The 15,721-nt window shown below is 51.0% G+C and overlaps 1 protein-coding gene across 1 annotated transcript; it reads left to right on the top strand.

The window, feature by feature from the left end:
* The first annotated feature begins 8,220 nt into the window (after positions 1–8,220).
* Positions 8,221–14,120, top strand: SUPT4H1 (SPT4 homolog, DSIF elongation factor subunit). The gene is made up of 5 exons (XM_084650747.1): positions 8,221–8,380; positions 9,239–9,345; positions 10,781–10,836; positions 11,212–11,265; positions 13,609–14,120. Exons 1-5 carry the CDS (start codon positions 8,312–8,314, stop codon positions 13,674–13,676), a joined length of 354 nt encoding a protein of 117 aa, XP_084506873.1. The 5' UTR covers positions 8,221–8,311; the 3' UTR covers positions 13,677–14,120.
* Positions 14,121–15,721: the final 1,601 nt, after the last annotated feature.

Here is a 15,721-nt window from a genome sequence, read left to right as displayed (position 1 = left end):
TACATGCAAGAACTGGATCAGAATTTTCTGACAGATTTGAAGATTTCCAGTGATTTGGCCCAATGCTTTCTTTTCTAATTGAACCTGAAAAGTTCAACTAAAGTGACTCGGATTTGTCTGTATTTCAGTGGATGGGTGTTGAAAATTTCGAAATACAGCTCATTCAGTTAAAAAGCTCAGAATTGTGGGCATCAAAGTTTCGAGATCTGCGGAGTGCACTTAAAGCTACTGACAGTGATCATGGGGCCTCTATTCTGACCTGCTGGATGTCCCTGCCAGTGAAATTTAACTGTTTGAAGAAAATTGCGTTCGCAATGCTTTCAGCATTTGGATCCACATACCTGTTTGAACAGATACTTTCACACATGAAATCTGTCCTCTGTCCCTCTTGGAGCCAGTTAACAACTGATCACTCAGAAGCCTGTGTGCAGCTTAAAGTATCCAAATACATGCCAGACATTGGAAAACTCAGCAAGGAAAAGCAAGGGCAAGGATCACACTAAACTGATAAGATCTGCATTTTAATTTAATTTTAAATGAAGCTTCTTAAACATTTTAAAAACCTTATTTACTTTACATACAACAATAGTTTAGTTGTATCTTATAGAAAGAGACCTTCTAAAAACATTAAAATGTATGACTGGCACGCAAAACCTTAAATTAGAGGGAATAAATGAAGACTCGGCACATCACTTCTGAAAGGTTGCTGACCCCTGACATAGAGGATTATGAGCCAGCTACAACCTATGAGCTAACATAGCACAGGCCCTAGAGGCTTATGGTACATACCCAGGCTCCCTAGTGGGTTTGTGCTTGACAGTTTAATTGCTATTAGTACCTGAACTAGCTAGATTAAAACTAGCTCAAGTATGTCTACACATGCTGCAATCACACCTCCTATTGCAGTGCAGGCATACTCCAAAAGAGCCAGAGGAAAAAAGCCAAGTTCACTACAGTGGAAACCAGTCACTTGTGCACTGCTCCCCTCCCTTCAGGCAAGGATATTTCTGTCTTGCTGCCAGAGAAATGAACTGGAGACCTGTCTTCTCTTCTCCAGCCACACGCAGTTTCCAGAGCCAGTAACAGACTCCAAAATTCCTGGTCACTAAAGCCCAGATCCTCAAAGGTATTTAGGATCCTAACTTCCATTAAGCCCTGGTCTACACTAGGACTTTAGGTCGAATTTAGCAACATTAAATCGATTTAAACCTGCACCCGTCCACACAGTGAAGCCCTTTATTTCGACTTAAAGGGCTCTTAAAATCGATTTCCTTACTCCACCCCTGACAAGTGGATTAGCGCTTAAATCGACGTTCCCAGCTCGAATTTGGGGTACTGTGGACACAATTCGATGGTATTGGCCTCCGGGAGCTATCCCAGAGTGCTCCATTCTGACCGCTCTGGACAGCACTCTCAACTCAGATGCACTGGCCAGGTAGACAGGAAAAGAACCGCGAACTTTTGAATCTCATTTCCTGTTTGGCCAGCGTGGCAAGCTGCAGGTGACCATGCAGAGCTCATCAGCACAGGTGACCATGATGGAGTCCCAGAATCGCAAAAGAGCTCCAGCATGGACCGAACGGGAGGTACGGGATCTGATCGCTGTTTGGGGAGAGGAATCCGTGCTATCAGAACTCCGTTCCAGTTTTCGAAATGCCAAAACCTTTGTGAAAATCTCCCAGGGCATGAAGGACAGAGGCCATAACAGGGACCCGAAGCAGTGCCGCGTGAAACTGAAGGAGCTGAGGCAAGCCTACCAGAAAACCAGAGAGGCGAACAGCCGCTCTGGGTCAGAGCCCCAAACATGCCGCTTCTATGATGAGCTGCATGCCATTTTAGGGGGTTCAGCCACCACTACCCCAGCCATGTTGTTTGACTCCTTCAATGGAGATGGAGGCAATACGGAAGCAGGTTTTGGGGACGAAGAAGATGATGAGGAGGAGGAGGTTGTAGATAGCTCACAGCAAGCAAGCGGAGAAACCGGTTTTCCCGACAGCCAGGAACTGTTTCTCACCCTAGACCTGGAGCCAGTACCCCCCGAACCCACCCAAGGCTGCCTCCTGGACCCAGCAGGCGGAGAAGGGACCTCTGGTGAGTGTACCTTTTAAAATGCTATACATGGTTTAAAAGCAAGCATGTGAAAGGATTACTTTGCCCTGGCATTTGCGGTTCTCCTAGATGTAGTCCTAAAGCCTTTGCAAAAGGTTTCTGGGGAGGGCAGCCTTATTTCGTCCTTCATGGTAGGACACTTTTATCACTCCAGGCCAGTAACACATACTCGGGAATCACTGTAGAACAAAGCATTGCAGTGTATGTTTGCTGGCATTCAACCAAAATCCATTCTTTCTCTCTCTGTGTTATCCTCAGGAGAGTGAGATATAATTCATGGTCACCTGGTTGAAATAGGGTGCTTTTCTTCAGGGACACTCAGTATAGCCCATTCCTGCTGGGCTGTTTGCCTGTGGCTGAACAGAAATGTTCCCCGCTGTTAGCCACAGGGAGGGGGGAAGGTTGAGGGGGTAGTCACGCGGTGGGAGGAGGCAAAATGCGACCTTGTAACGAAAGCACATGTGCTATGTATGTAATGTTAACAGCAAGGTTTACCCTGAAAGAGTGTAGCGACTGTTTTATAAAATGTGTCTTTTTAAATACCGCTGTCCCTTTTTTTTTCTCCACCAGCTGCATGTGTTTCAATGATCACAGGATCTTCTCCTTCCCAGAGGCTAGTGAAGCTTAGAAAGAAAAAAAAACGCACTCGAGATGAAATGTTCTCCGAGCTAATGCTGTCCTCCCACACTGACAGAGCACAGACGAATGCGTGGAGGCAAATAATGTCAGAGTGCAGGAAAGCACAAAATGACCGGGAGGAGAGGTGGAGGGCTGAAGAGAGTAAGTGGCGGGCTGAAGAGAGTAAGTGGCGGGCTGAAGACAGGGCTGAAGCTCAAATGTGGCGGCAGCGTGATGAGAGGAGGCAGGATTCAATGCTGAGGCTGCTGCAGGACCAAACCAGAATGCTCCAGTGTATGGTTGAGCTGCAGCAAAGGCAGCTGGAGCACAGACTGCCACTGCTGCCCCTCTGTAACCAACCGCCCTCCTCCCCAAGTTCCATAGCCTCCACACCCAGACGCCCAAGAACGCGGTGGGGGGGCCTCCGGCCAACCAGCCACTCCACAACAGAGGATTGCCCAAAAAAAAGAAGGCTGTCATTCAATAAATTTTAAAGTTGTAAACTTTTAAAGTGCTGTGCTTAAAGTGCTGTGTGGCATTTTCCTTCCCTCCTCCACCACCCCTCCTGGGATACCTTGGTAGTCATCTCCCTATTTGTGTGATGAATGAATAACGAATGCATGACTGTGAAGCAGCAATGACTTTATTGCCTCTGCAAGCGGTGATTAAAGGGAGGAGGGGAGGGTGGTTAGCTTACAGGGAAGTAGAGTGAACCAAGGGGCGGGGGGTTTCATCAAGGAGAAACAAACAGAACTTTCACACTGTAGCCTGGCCAGTCATGAAACTGGTTTTCAAAGCTTCTCTGATGCGTACCGCGCCCTCCTGAGCTCTTCTAACCGCCCTGGTGTCTGGCTGCGCGTAACCAGCAGCCAGGCGATTTGCCTCAATCTCCCACCCCGCCATAAACGTCTCCCCCTTACTCTCACAGATATTGTGGAGCACACAGCAAGCAGTAATAACAGTGGGAATATTGGTTTCGCTGAGGTCTAAGCGAGTCAGTAAACTGCGCCAGCGCGCCTTTAAACGTCCAAATGCACATTCTACCACCATTCTGCACTTGCTCAGCCTGTAGTTGAACAGCTCCTGACCACTGTCCAGGCTGCCTGTGTACGGCTTCATGAGCCATGGCATTAAGGGGTAGGCTGGGTCCCCAAGGATACATATAGGCATTTCAACATCCCCAACAGTTATTTTCTGGTCTGGGAAGAAAGTCCCTTCCTGCAGCTTTTGAAACAGACCAGAGTTCCTGAAGATGCGAGCGTCATGCACCTTTCCCGGCCATCCCACGTTGATGTTGGTGAAACGTCCCTTGTGATCCACCAGAGCTTGCAGCACTATTGAAAAGTACCCCTTGCGGTTTATGTACTCGCCGGCTTGGTGCTCTGGTGCCAAGATAGGGATATGGGTTCCGTCTATAGCCCCACCACAGTTAGGGAATCCCATTGCAGCAAAGCCATCCACTATGACCTGCACATTTCCCAGGGTCACTACCCTTGATATCAGCAGATCTTTGATTGCGTGAGCTACTTGCATCACAGCAGCCCCCACAGTAGATTTGCCCACTCCAAATTGATTCCCAACTGACCGGTAGCTGTCTGGCGTTGCAAGCTTCCACAGGGCTATCGCCACTCGCTTCTCAACTGTGAGGGCTGCTCTCATCCTGGTATTCATGCGCTTCAGGGCAGGGGAAAGCAAGTCACAAAGTTCCATGAAAGTGCCCTTACGCATGCGAAAGTTTCGCAGCCACTGGGAATCGTCCCAGACCTGCAACACTATGCGGTCCCACCAGTCTGTGCTTGTTTCCCGAGCCCAGAATCGGCGTTCCACAGCATGAACTTGCCCCATTAGCACCATGATGCATGCATTGGCAGGGCTCATGCTTTCAGAGAAATCTGTGTCCATGTCCTGATCACTCACGGGACCGCGCTGACGTCGCCTCCTCGCCCGGTATCGCGTTGCCATGTTCTGGTGCTGCATATACTGCTGGATAATGCGTGTGGTGGTTGATGTGCTCCTCATTGCCAAAATGAGCTCAGCGGCCTCCATGCTTGCCTTGGTATGGCGTCCGCACAGAAAAAAGGCGCGGAACGATTGTCTGCCGTTGCTCTGACGGAGGGAGGGGCGACTGACGACACGGCTTACAGGGTTGGCTTCAGGGAGCTAAAATCAACAAAGGGTGTGCCTGTACATCAAGGAGTATTTCAGGCAGGACTGCACGGAGGGTTCCAATAAGAAATGGTGCACCAAAGTTATCGTTGTTATTGGAACAAGGAGGTTAGCCTGGCCTCTGATTGATACATGGCTAGATTAACCTCGCTGCGCCTTCTCTGTGACTGACTGCAGTGTGATCTAGACAGGGGAGGAGGAAAATGAGTACAAAACAAATCTGGTCTATTTCTTGTTCTGACCCACTCCATCTATCCTTTACATCTTTGGCTGGCAGCAGACAAAAAAGGCGCGAAATGATTGTCTGCCCTTGCTTTCACGGGGGGAGGGAGGGTGGGAACGGGGTCCTGACGATATGTACCCAGAACCACCCGCGACAATGTTTTAGCCCCATCAGGCATTGGGATATCAACCCAGAATTCCAATGGGCAGCGGAGACTGCGGGAACTGTGGGGTAGCTACCCACAGTGCAACGCTCCAGAAGTCGACGCTTGCCTCGGTACTGTGGAAGCGCTCCGCCGAGTTAATGCACTTAATGCACTTAGAGCATTTTCTGTGGGGACACACACACTCGAATATATAAAACCGATTTCAAAAAAACCGACTTCTATAAATTCGACCTAATTTTGTAGTGTAGACATACCCTTAGGGTCCTAACTAACACTGGTTCTCCACTTGTGAAGTAACTCCCTTCTTTTCATGTGTCAGTATAATAATGCCTGCATCTGTAATTTTCACTCCATGCATCCGATGAAGTGGGTTCTAGCCCACGAAAGCTTATACCCAAATACATCTGTTAGTCTTTAAGGTGCCACCGGACACCTTGTTGTTTTTGTGGATACAGACTAACACGGCTACCCCCTGATACCTAACTTCCATGGAGGATCTGGGCCCAATAACCTACTATTGACTAATAAACAGTTGAGTAACTCACTGGGAAAATGCATATCAAGTCCTACTCCAGTGGCTGGTCTACACAAGTGTCAGTAGTTTCTCCTGTAGCTCACTTAGCAAAGAATCTTTACAAAGCATCTAAAGATCAAGGGGTTCAGCCTCTGCTGCTGATCTAGCTGGGGGAATGGTCTGGTTGCACGATTCACACAGGAAAGAGAATCATAGAATCTCAGGGTATGAAGGGACCTCAGGAGGCCATCTAGTCCAACCCCTTGCTCAAAGCAGGACCAATCCCCAACTAAATCATCCCAACCAGGGCTTTGTCAAGCCTGACCTTAAAAACCTCAAAGGATGGAGATTTCACCATCTCCCTAGGTAACCCATTCCAGTACTTCACCACCCTCCTAGTGAAAAAGTTTTTCCTAATATCCAACCTAAATCTCCCCCACTGCATCTTGAAACTATTACTCCTTGTTCTGTCATCTGCCACCACTGAGAACAGCCTACATCCATCCTCTTCGGAAACCCCTTTCAGGTAGTTCAAAGCAGCTATAAATCCCCCCTCATTCTTCTCTTCCACAGACTAAACAATCCCAGTTCCCTCAGCATCTCCTCATAAGTCATGAGTTCCAGTCCCCTAATCATTTCTGTTGCCCTCCGCTGGACGTTTTCCAATTTTTCCACATCCATCTTGTAGTGTGGGGCCCAAAACTGGACACAGTACTCCAGATGAGGCCTCACCAATGTCTCGAATAGAGGGGAACGATCACATCCCTCCATCTGCTGGCAATGCCCCTACGTATACAGCCCAAAATGCCATTAGCCTTTTTGGCAACAAAGTCACGCTGTTGGCTTATATCCAGCTTCTCGTCCACTCTAACCCTTAGGTCCTTTTCTGCAGAACTGCTGCCTAGCCACTCGGTCCCTAGTCTGTAGCGGTGCATGGGATTCTTCCATCCTAAGTGGAAGACTCTGCAGTTGTCCTTGTTGAACCTCATCAGATTTCTTTTGGCCCAATCCTCCAATTTGTATAGGGCCCTCTGTATCCTATCCCTACCCTCCAGCGTACCTACCCCTCCTCCCAGTTTAGTGTCATCTGCAAAGTTGCTGAGGGTGCAATCCACACCATCCTCCAGATCATTTATGAAGATATTGAACAAAACCGGCCCCAGGACTGACCTTTGGGGCACTCCGCTTGATACCGGCTGCCAACTAGACATGGAGCCATTGATGACTACCTGTTGAGCCCGACCATCTAGCCAGCTTTCTATCTACCTTATATTCCATTCAGCCAGCCCATACTTCCTTAACTTGCTGGCAAGAATACTGTGGGAGACCGTGTCAAAAGCTTTGCTAAAGTCAAGGAATAACACGTCCACTGCTTTCCCTTCATCCACAGAGCCAGTTATCTCGTCATAGAAGGCAATTAGATTAGTCAGGCATGACTCGCCCTTGGTGAATCCATGCTGACTGATCCTGATCACTTTCCTCTCCTCCAAGTGCTTCAGAATTGATTCCTTGAGGACCTGCTCCATGATTTTTCCAGGGACTGAGGTGAGGCTGACTGGCCTGTAGTTCCCAGGATCCTCCTTCTCTCCTTTTTTAAAGATGGGCACTTCATAAGCCTTTTTCCAGTCGTCCGGGACTTCCCCGATCGCCATGAGTTTTGAAAGATAATGGCCAATGGCTCTGCAATCACAGCCGCCAATTCCTTCAGCACTCTCGGATGCAACGCATCCGGCACCATGGACTTGTGCACGTCCAGCTTTTCTAAATAGTCCCAAACCACCTCTATCTCCACAGAGGGCTGGTCACCTCCTCCCCACGCTGTGTTGCCCAGGGCAGTAGCCTGGGAGCTGACCTTGTTCGTGAAGACAGAGGCAAAAAAAGCATTGAGTACATTCGCTTTTTCCGCATCCTCTGTGACCAGGTTGCCCCCCTCATTCCGTCAGGGGCCCCCACTTTCCTTGCCCAGCTCTGGTTCTTAACAAGGATAATCTCTGCACTGGGATGTAAACCAGCAGAACAGGCCCTTCGACATTTCTCGCGCAGTTCGCCTGTTTAAGCCGCTGGTCGGAGAGTTCCCGCCAGCGCCTGGCCCCCCGCCCCCCGCAGCAGGCTCCAGCTCCGGGACATCGCTGGCTCCATCCCCCCGCTGGCCACACGCCAGCTCCGCCCGGGCAGAGCTGCTCCCCGCATCTTCCGACCTCCACGAGGGCTGCGGGAAGCGAGCGACGGCTCCCCAGAGCGCCGCTCCCGCCGGGCCGTCCCGCGGGTCCGCAGGGAGCCGGGCCGCGTTGCTAAGCGAGCTCGGGCCCGTTGCCAAGCCCCGTCTGGCGCGGAGGGGGGGGGGGTGTTCTCCGGCTCGCGCCTCCCCCGCCCGGGAACGGAGCATTCTGCGCTTGCGCTTGGCGCCGAGAGTGGCGCGGGACCGGAAGTCCGCTTCTCCGTCACAGGAAGTGGCCGAGCCGCTCTGTCTGCGCTCCGCGGGGCTTCGCCTTCTCCCGCTGCGGGTGGGCGAGGGATGGCGCTGGAGACGGTGCCCAAGGATCTGCGGCATCTGCGGGCCTGTCTGCTCTGCTCCTTGGTCAAGGTGCCGGGACACGGGGGGGACACGGGGCGGGCGCGGGGCGGGCAGGCAGGTGCTGGGGGCGGGCGCGGGGGGGGGCAGGCGGGGGACACGGGGCGGGCGCGGGGCGGGCAGGCAGGTGCTGGGGGGGGCAGGCGGGGGACACGGGGCGGGCGCGGGGCGGGGCAGGCAGGTGCTGGGGGCGGGCGCGGGGGGGGCAGGCGGGGGACACGGGGCGGGCGCGGGGCGGGGCAGGCAGGTGCTGGGGGCGGGCGCGGGGGGGGCAGGCGGGGGACATGGGGCGAGTGCGGGGCGGGCAGGCGGGTGCTGGGGGCGGGCGCGGGGGGGGCAGGCGGGGGACACGGGGCGAGTGCGGGGCGGGGCAGGCGGGTGCCGGGGGCGGGCGCGGGGGGGGGCGGGCGGGGGACATGGGGCGAGTGCGGGGCGGGCGGGCGCGGGGGGGGCAGGCGGGTGCTGGGGGCGGGCGCGGTGGGGGGCAGGCGGGGGACACGGGGCGAGTGCGGGGCGGGGCAGGCAGGTGCTGGGGGCGGGCGCGGGGGGGGCAGGCGGGGGACATGGGGCGAGTGCGGGGCGGGCAGGCGGGTGCTGGGGGCGGGCGCGGGGGGGGCAGGCGGGGGACACGGGGCGAGTGCGGGGCGGGGCAGGCGGGTGCCGGGGGCGGGCGCGGGGGGGGGCGGGCGGGGGACATGGGGCGAGTGCGGGGCGGGCGGGCGCGGGGGGGGCAGGCGGGTGCTGGGGGCGGGCGCGGTGGGGGGCAGGCGGGGGACACGGGGCGAGTGCGGGGCGGGGCAGGCAGGCGTGGAGGGGAAGGGGACACACGTGGGGACACCAGGCTCTGATCCCTCTCTTCCTGCCGCACAGACCATTGACCAGTTCGAGTATGACGGGTGCGATAACTGCGACGCCTACCTGCAGATGAAGGGCAACCGTGAGATGGTCTATGACTGCACCAGCTCCTCCTTTGATGGGTGAGCCTGGGGCTAAGGCAGCTGGGGGGCCCCAGTGACTTTCTGGGAACTCAGGTCCTACTAGACACTAGCTCTAGTGCTTCCTGGCCAGGCCGCTCCCCCTTGGGCTGTGGGAGCCGCCTGCTGGGGCTCGGAGCTTCACCAAGAGTGGGGCTGAAGCCACTGAATCCCGGCATGTGCCTCCTGTGGGGCTGACGCTCCTAGACCTACCTCCCTCTGACCAGATTCCCCCTAGCCCAGCCATCCTGGTGCAGGGCAGAAGCCCCGAGCTCCCCCCTATCCAGTCTGGTAGGTGGAGAACGGGGGGCTCTGTGAGCTGCACTTTAACTGTAAAAGAGCCACGTGGCTCATGAGCCGCCATTAGGCCACCCCGCTATATAATACAGATTCATGAACTCCAAGGCCAGAAGGGATCATTGTGACCATGTAGTAGTCTGACCTGTAGAACATAGGCCAGAGATTGTCATTAAAGTGATTCTTGAAGCAGAACTTTTAGAAAAACGTCCAGTCTTGATTTAAAAATTGTTGGTGATGAAGAATCCACCAAAATCCTTGGTAAATTGTTCTAATGGTTAATTACCTCATGGTTAGGAAATTATGCCTTATTTCTCATCTGAATTTGTCTAGCATCTACTTCCAGCCATTGGCTTGTGTCACAGCTTTCTCAGCTAGATTGAAGAGCTCATTATTAAATATTTGTTCCCCCTGTAGATACTTATAGACTAATCAAGTCACACCTTAACCTTCTCTTTGGTTAGCTAAATAGATTTAGCTCTTTGAGTCTCTCACTATGAGGCAGGTTTTCTAATCTTTGAATCCTTCTCATGGCTCTTCTCTGAACCCTCTCCAATTTATCAACAGCCTTCTTGAATTGTGGGCACCAGAACTGGACACAGTATTGTGACAGTGGTCGCACCAGGGCCAAATACAGATGTAAAATAACATTTCTACCCCTACTCAAGATTCTTCTGTTTATGCATCCCAGGATCATATTATCTCTTTTGGCTACAGCTTCCTATGGGAGCTCATATTCGGCTGATTATCCACCCTCATTCCCAGTGCCAGCCATGTGTATAGATAGTGGAGTCTCAAGTGTCTGATCTGACTGGTCAAGGCAGACATGTCTCGCTCAACCTGCTGGAGCTGGTACGTTCCCATGGGTAGATGGGAGTCTCCTGTTTCCACACTTCCCCCTCCTCCACTTTGTCTTTTGCCAGAGGGAGCTCTGACATGGTGACGCCATAGAAGAGGGCTTCATTTTTGCTGCTAGTATCCATGATACCACTGCTCCCAAGTGCTGGGGAATGTAGAGCACTGTTGGGGAGGGGGTCTTGACTTGCTCATCATCCTATCTCTCGTTAGTCTGGGTTGTGCTGTGTGGTGGGGCTTGTTGTCAGGAACATGCCTTGTGCACTAACCCTCTTCTCTTCTGCAGGATTATTGCTATGATGAGCCCTGAGGACAGCTGGGTCTCCAAGTGGCAGCGTGTCAGTGAGTGTCTCTCTCTTCTAATATGGATTTATAATTTAGCTTATTTTCCTTTGGCGAATGTTCAGGTAGCAGCAATAGCTTTTCTCACCACCCCTGCAGGGCCAGGGGGGTTGGATAAGTCCCAGGTGGGGCTGTGGAGTCCTGGCTGGTGCCCTGCTGTTGAGCAGGTGTCCTTTAAAGACACCGTGATTTACTCTCCGTGGGAAAAGTGCTTTCTCACTCCCTTCTAGTGAATTCCTCCCTTATTACCATTGAATTTGGGGTAGAGGTGGGGGGGATTCAACACACCAAATTACCACAGGCTGAGTTCTCTTGCCTGGATGGTGATGTGGAGAATAAGCCAGCGTGTGTGCTGGTTTTGTCTTTCTCTTGCAGGTAATTTCAAGCCTGGTGTGTATGCAGTGTCTGTAACTGGTCGTCTGCCCCAAGGTAATCTGGCTGACTTTTCTCCTGATTTTTAAAAGCATGGTGGGATGGTGTCTCCCCATGTAGGGGGACTCACCTGAATGCGCACATGGTGGAGGGAGGATCAGGATTCTCTTCTCAGCTCTGCCATGTACTCTCTGTATGACCCAGGCAAGTTTTGTACCTCTCTGCCTGATTTCATTTTGAGGTTATATGTTTGCTTAATAAAAATGCATACGTGTAATTTACCTAGATTCTTGTAAGGCATTTGATTTAGTACAACACACCATTCTGATCTTTATTTTTAAAAAGAGAATTGTACAGTATCAGAGAATGTGTTAAGCTGAGTACAAACTGGCTAACTGACAATCTCAAAAAGTACTTGTCGATGGGGAATCGTCATCAAACGTGGGTAATGTGGGTGTTTTACTGGTGGGGTTCCGCCGACATTGGTAGGAGGCCCAATGCGGCAACATTACATCCAGATCAATGGATATAAACATGATGGCAAACATAAAATCATTGCTGGTCAAATTTGCAGGTGAGACAAAGGGGGAGTAGTAAATGACAAAGATGGGCCAGGCAGTGTTTTAGCCATGTGGGTCCCAGGATATTAATGAGACAGGGTGGGTCAGGTAATATCTTTCTATTGGACCACCTTCTGTGGGTAAGAGACACAAATTGTCAAGCTTACACAGAGCTCTGAAAACTTCAGTAGTTTGGCCATGCTGCTAGAGTAACCTCCTGCCGACTGCCGAAAATTCTTCTCTATGGAAGTGTGCATGGAGAGAGAAACTGTGGACAGTCAAGGAGATAGGTGGGGAAACCATCCAGGCAACCTGCCAACAGTCTCAGAAGGCAGCTCAGAACTGACATGGTTGGAATCTGCTCAAACCTTAGCCCTACCTAATGGTTTGGGAAAAGGAGATGATGCAATGCAATGCATCTAGGAAGAAGAAATGCAGGCTGTACCTACAGTGAGCCTTTAAAGGATTGAAGGGTCAAGTGGACAAGCAAATCATCCTGAGTTCCCAGTGTGATGCTGGGGCAGATAGAGCTAAAGTGAGACATGATACATAAACAGGAGTACTTGTGGCACCTTAGAGACTAACCAATTTATTTGAGCATGAGCTTTCGTGAGCTACAGCTCACTTCATCGGATGCATACCGTGGAAACTGCAGCAGACATTATATACACACAGAGATCATGAAACAATACCTCCAAAGTGATCATCAAGTTGGGCCATTTCCAGCACAAATCCAGGTTTTCTCACCCCCCTCCAAAAACCACATACACAAACTCACTCTCCTGCTGGTAATAGCCCATCCAAAGTGACCACTCTCCCTACAATGTGCATGATAATCAAGGTGGGCCATTTCCAGCACAAATCCAGGCTTTCTCACCCCCCCCCCCCTTATCACTTTAGATAAGCTATTACCAGCAGGACAGTGGGGTGGGAGGAGGTATTGTTTCATGATCTCTGTGTGTATATAATGTCTGCTGCAGTTTCCATGGTATGCATCCGATGAAGTGAGCTGTAGCTCACGAAAGTTCATGCTCAAATAAATTGGTTAGTCTCTAAGGTGCCACAAGTACTCCTTTTCTATAAACAGAAGTAGTGACTATGAAGGCGATGTTTACCTCCATATACAGCATTGATGAGACAATACTGGAAGACTTCATGCAGTTGTTGAATCAGCACTTTTTAAAAGATGAAAAAATTGGAGAGGGTGTAAAGAAATCCAGAGAAATTATGTGAGGGCTGGTGAAAATGCCTTGCAGTGAGAGACTTCAAGAGCTCAACCTGTTTAACTGGTCAAAGAGAAGGTTCAGGGGAATTAATTACATGGGGAGAAAATACTGGATGCCAAAGGGCTCTTTAATCTAGTGCAGAAAGGCCGAGGAAGACCCAGTGGGTGGAAGTTAAAGCACACAAATGCAAAGTAGAAACAGACACAGATATTTAACAGTGATGGTGATGAGCCATTGGAATAACCTGCCAAAGGGATTGGTGATTTCTTGGTCTTGATGTTCTCAAATCCAGACTGGATGCCTTTCTGCAAGGTGCTTTAGTCAAAGACAAGTTATTGGGCCCAATCCAGGGATGACTGGGTGGCATGTAATGGTCTGTGTTATACAGGTGGTCAGACTGGATGATTTAAGGGCCCTTTGAGCTGCCCGTCTTTAAAATGGGGCTGAGACTTGCCCACCTCACAAGGAATGTGAACCAGAGTAATTAGTATTAGTGAGGCTTTGGGCATTATGGGCCTGGGTGAGGGCGTACACCTGGGGTAGGGTGCCACCAGATTTCCCAAATCTCCCTTTTCCAAATTACACTGAAGTTCTTGTTTGTCTCCTTGTTGCAGGGATTGTACGGGAGCTGAAGAGCCGAGGTGTGGCCTACAAATCCCGAGACACAGCCATAAAAACCTAAGCAGTCATTGCACCACGTGGAGGAGTCTCCAGCATCTGGCCAGTGTTCCTTTTCTGCAGAGCAGCTGGGGTACAGAGACTGCTCTAGGAAGCAGCTCTGGTGCTTTTCAGTCCTGGGGGTGGGTGGGAGGGAAGGCGAGCAGGAACTCCTGATGTGATGGCGGTGGTAGTGGGGGCTTCTCAAGCATTATCTGGATTCTTAAGGTGCCTCTCTCTACACCCTGCAGATGGAGAATCTTTGAGCCCAGGGGCCAGGGTTGGGGGAAGCAGTGGGCTGGCAGGAACACATCTGTGTATGATGAAGGATTTCTCTAAGAGCATTGTACAGACGACCGCCCCCCGAGTTTTTCAGAAGCAGCAGGTCAGCCAGACATTGTGTGGGGGAGGGGTCATGGGAGGGGATTGTTTTGTGTAAATATTCCCAATAAAAATGTGGTCACAGGCATCTGTTTTCTTTTCCTAGTCACCTATTGCACCAGCCTCCTAGCAATCTGTCTGAGGAGGGTTGGGGCCCCATATAGGGACTCACCGTGGGAGTTGTTCTGGTTGGTTGCTGCCCTTTGCATGCTGGAATTGTAGATTGGGCTTAGACTCTGCAACTGCCACCCCTTTCTCTGCACCTTGGGCCAGATGGGAATCCTTGTGCTCACTGGGATTGGGCCTCGTTTCTGCACTACTGAGCAGAGTCTAATGGCTGAAGCTCTAGCGCCAGGTGCTGGAGGGAGGAGGGAGCTGGGGTGAAGGAGGACATTACCGAGCACTGGATAGTGCAGTAGCTCCTAACAGTCACAAGCAGGCTTTCCCTGTTTGCTTGTATAGTACCTAGCACAAGCTGGAGGCAGGAAGGTGAAGCTGGTGCTGAGGATTTTGTGGCATGTAGAGCAAGAAAAAGGCTCGTGGAGGGGTACCAGGGACTCCAGTTGGCTTGTGGTAGCACTTGGACACAGTGAAGGGGAGAAGTGAGGGGTGTACACATTACATCCCACACTCCATACGGCTTGGACTCCAGAGTCCCCTGTGCTCTCACCGGTGCCCTGCCCTCCAGGCAGATGGCACTTCCCTACTCCTCTTCCCATTTGTCTGCTGTGAAAATGCTGCTCATGTTACTTCTGTATTTGCATAAGACTCTTCTTCATTCCATGCTAGTCCAGCAAGAGCTGCTGACCATATAGGATAGGAGGGTCTCTGACTTATAAACATTAGAGCTGACAAAGCACTTCGGCAGCTCATAAAAATTAGCTATGTGAATCATATTTTCCTTCCTCTCTGGAACTAACCTTGCAATCAGTGTCCATTATAATGCCCTATTTTTGCATCCTATCAATTGAGCCTGGAAAACTGGCTTTGCATGAAAGTTTCTGCATTTAAACCGAGAAGAATATTTTTGCAAGTGTGAAGAAAAATGTATGTCTGAGGGTGAGCTTTTTCCAACATGATTTAGGGGTATGTGGCCTTGTGACTTCAGGGGTACTCCTAGTGCTGAGTCATTAAGGCATTTAGCTCATTGCTCAGAGAGATTCTTCACACTTCCCTGATTAGAGATTTTGCCTCTTGTTGTTTGTCTCGCAGTTCGGTGATGGTTTCTTACTCTCCCTCCAGACTTCCTGTGAGTTAAAACTCCTTGAAAACGAACATGCTGACTTCATTTGAAGAGAGGTTATCACAAGGCAAAGTTATTAACAGTATCTGTGGATGGGTAGAGCCTTATAAAAAAACAAGGGTGGCAGGATGGGAGATGTTTTTTCTTTGGCTGCAGGGTAGGGCAGTGTGTGCATGTGTACATACACCTACCTGTGTGGGAGTATGTGGCCCACTACTGGCTGGTTGCAGCTTAGAAAGAACCTGGATGTGAGGCCGAGGCCTATATGCTTTTGGAGAACCAAGGTTCCAATCTCAACTCAACCTGTGCCTAATGAAGGCTGCATTCACATTTCAGTTCTAAATCTCTACTGTAACTCCATGAATATCAATCCTTGTGCTTTCTGAGATTGTCACATTGTTCTGTGTATATTCCTGCCCATGAGATTAAAAAGGCTCCTTTCTGAC

This window comes from Lepidochelys olivacea (assembly GCF_965140295.1).
Source record: "Lepidochelys olivacea isolate rLepOli2 genome assembly, chromosome: 17".
Lineage (NCBI taxonomy): Eukaryota > Metazoa > Chordata > Testudines > Cheloniidae > Lepidochelys > Lepidochelys olivacea.
Note: the sequence above shows the minus strand (reverse complement) of the source record. Positions and strands in the feature narration are given on the sequence as shown.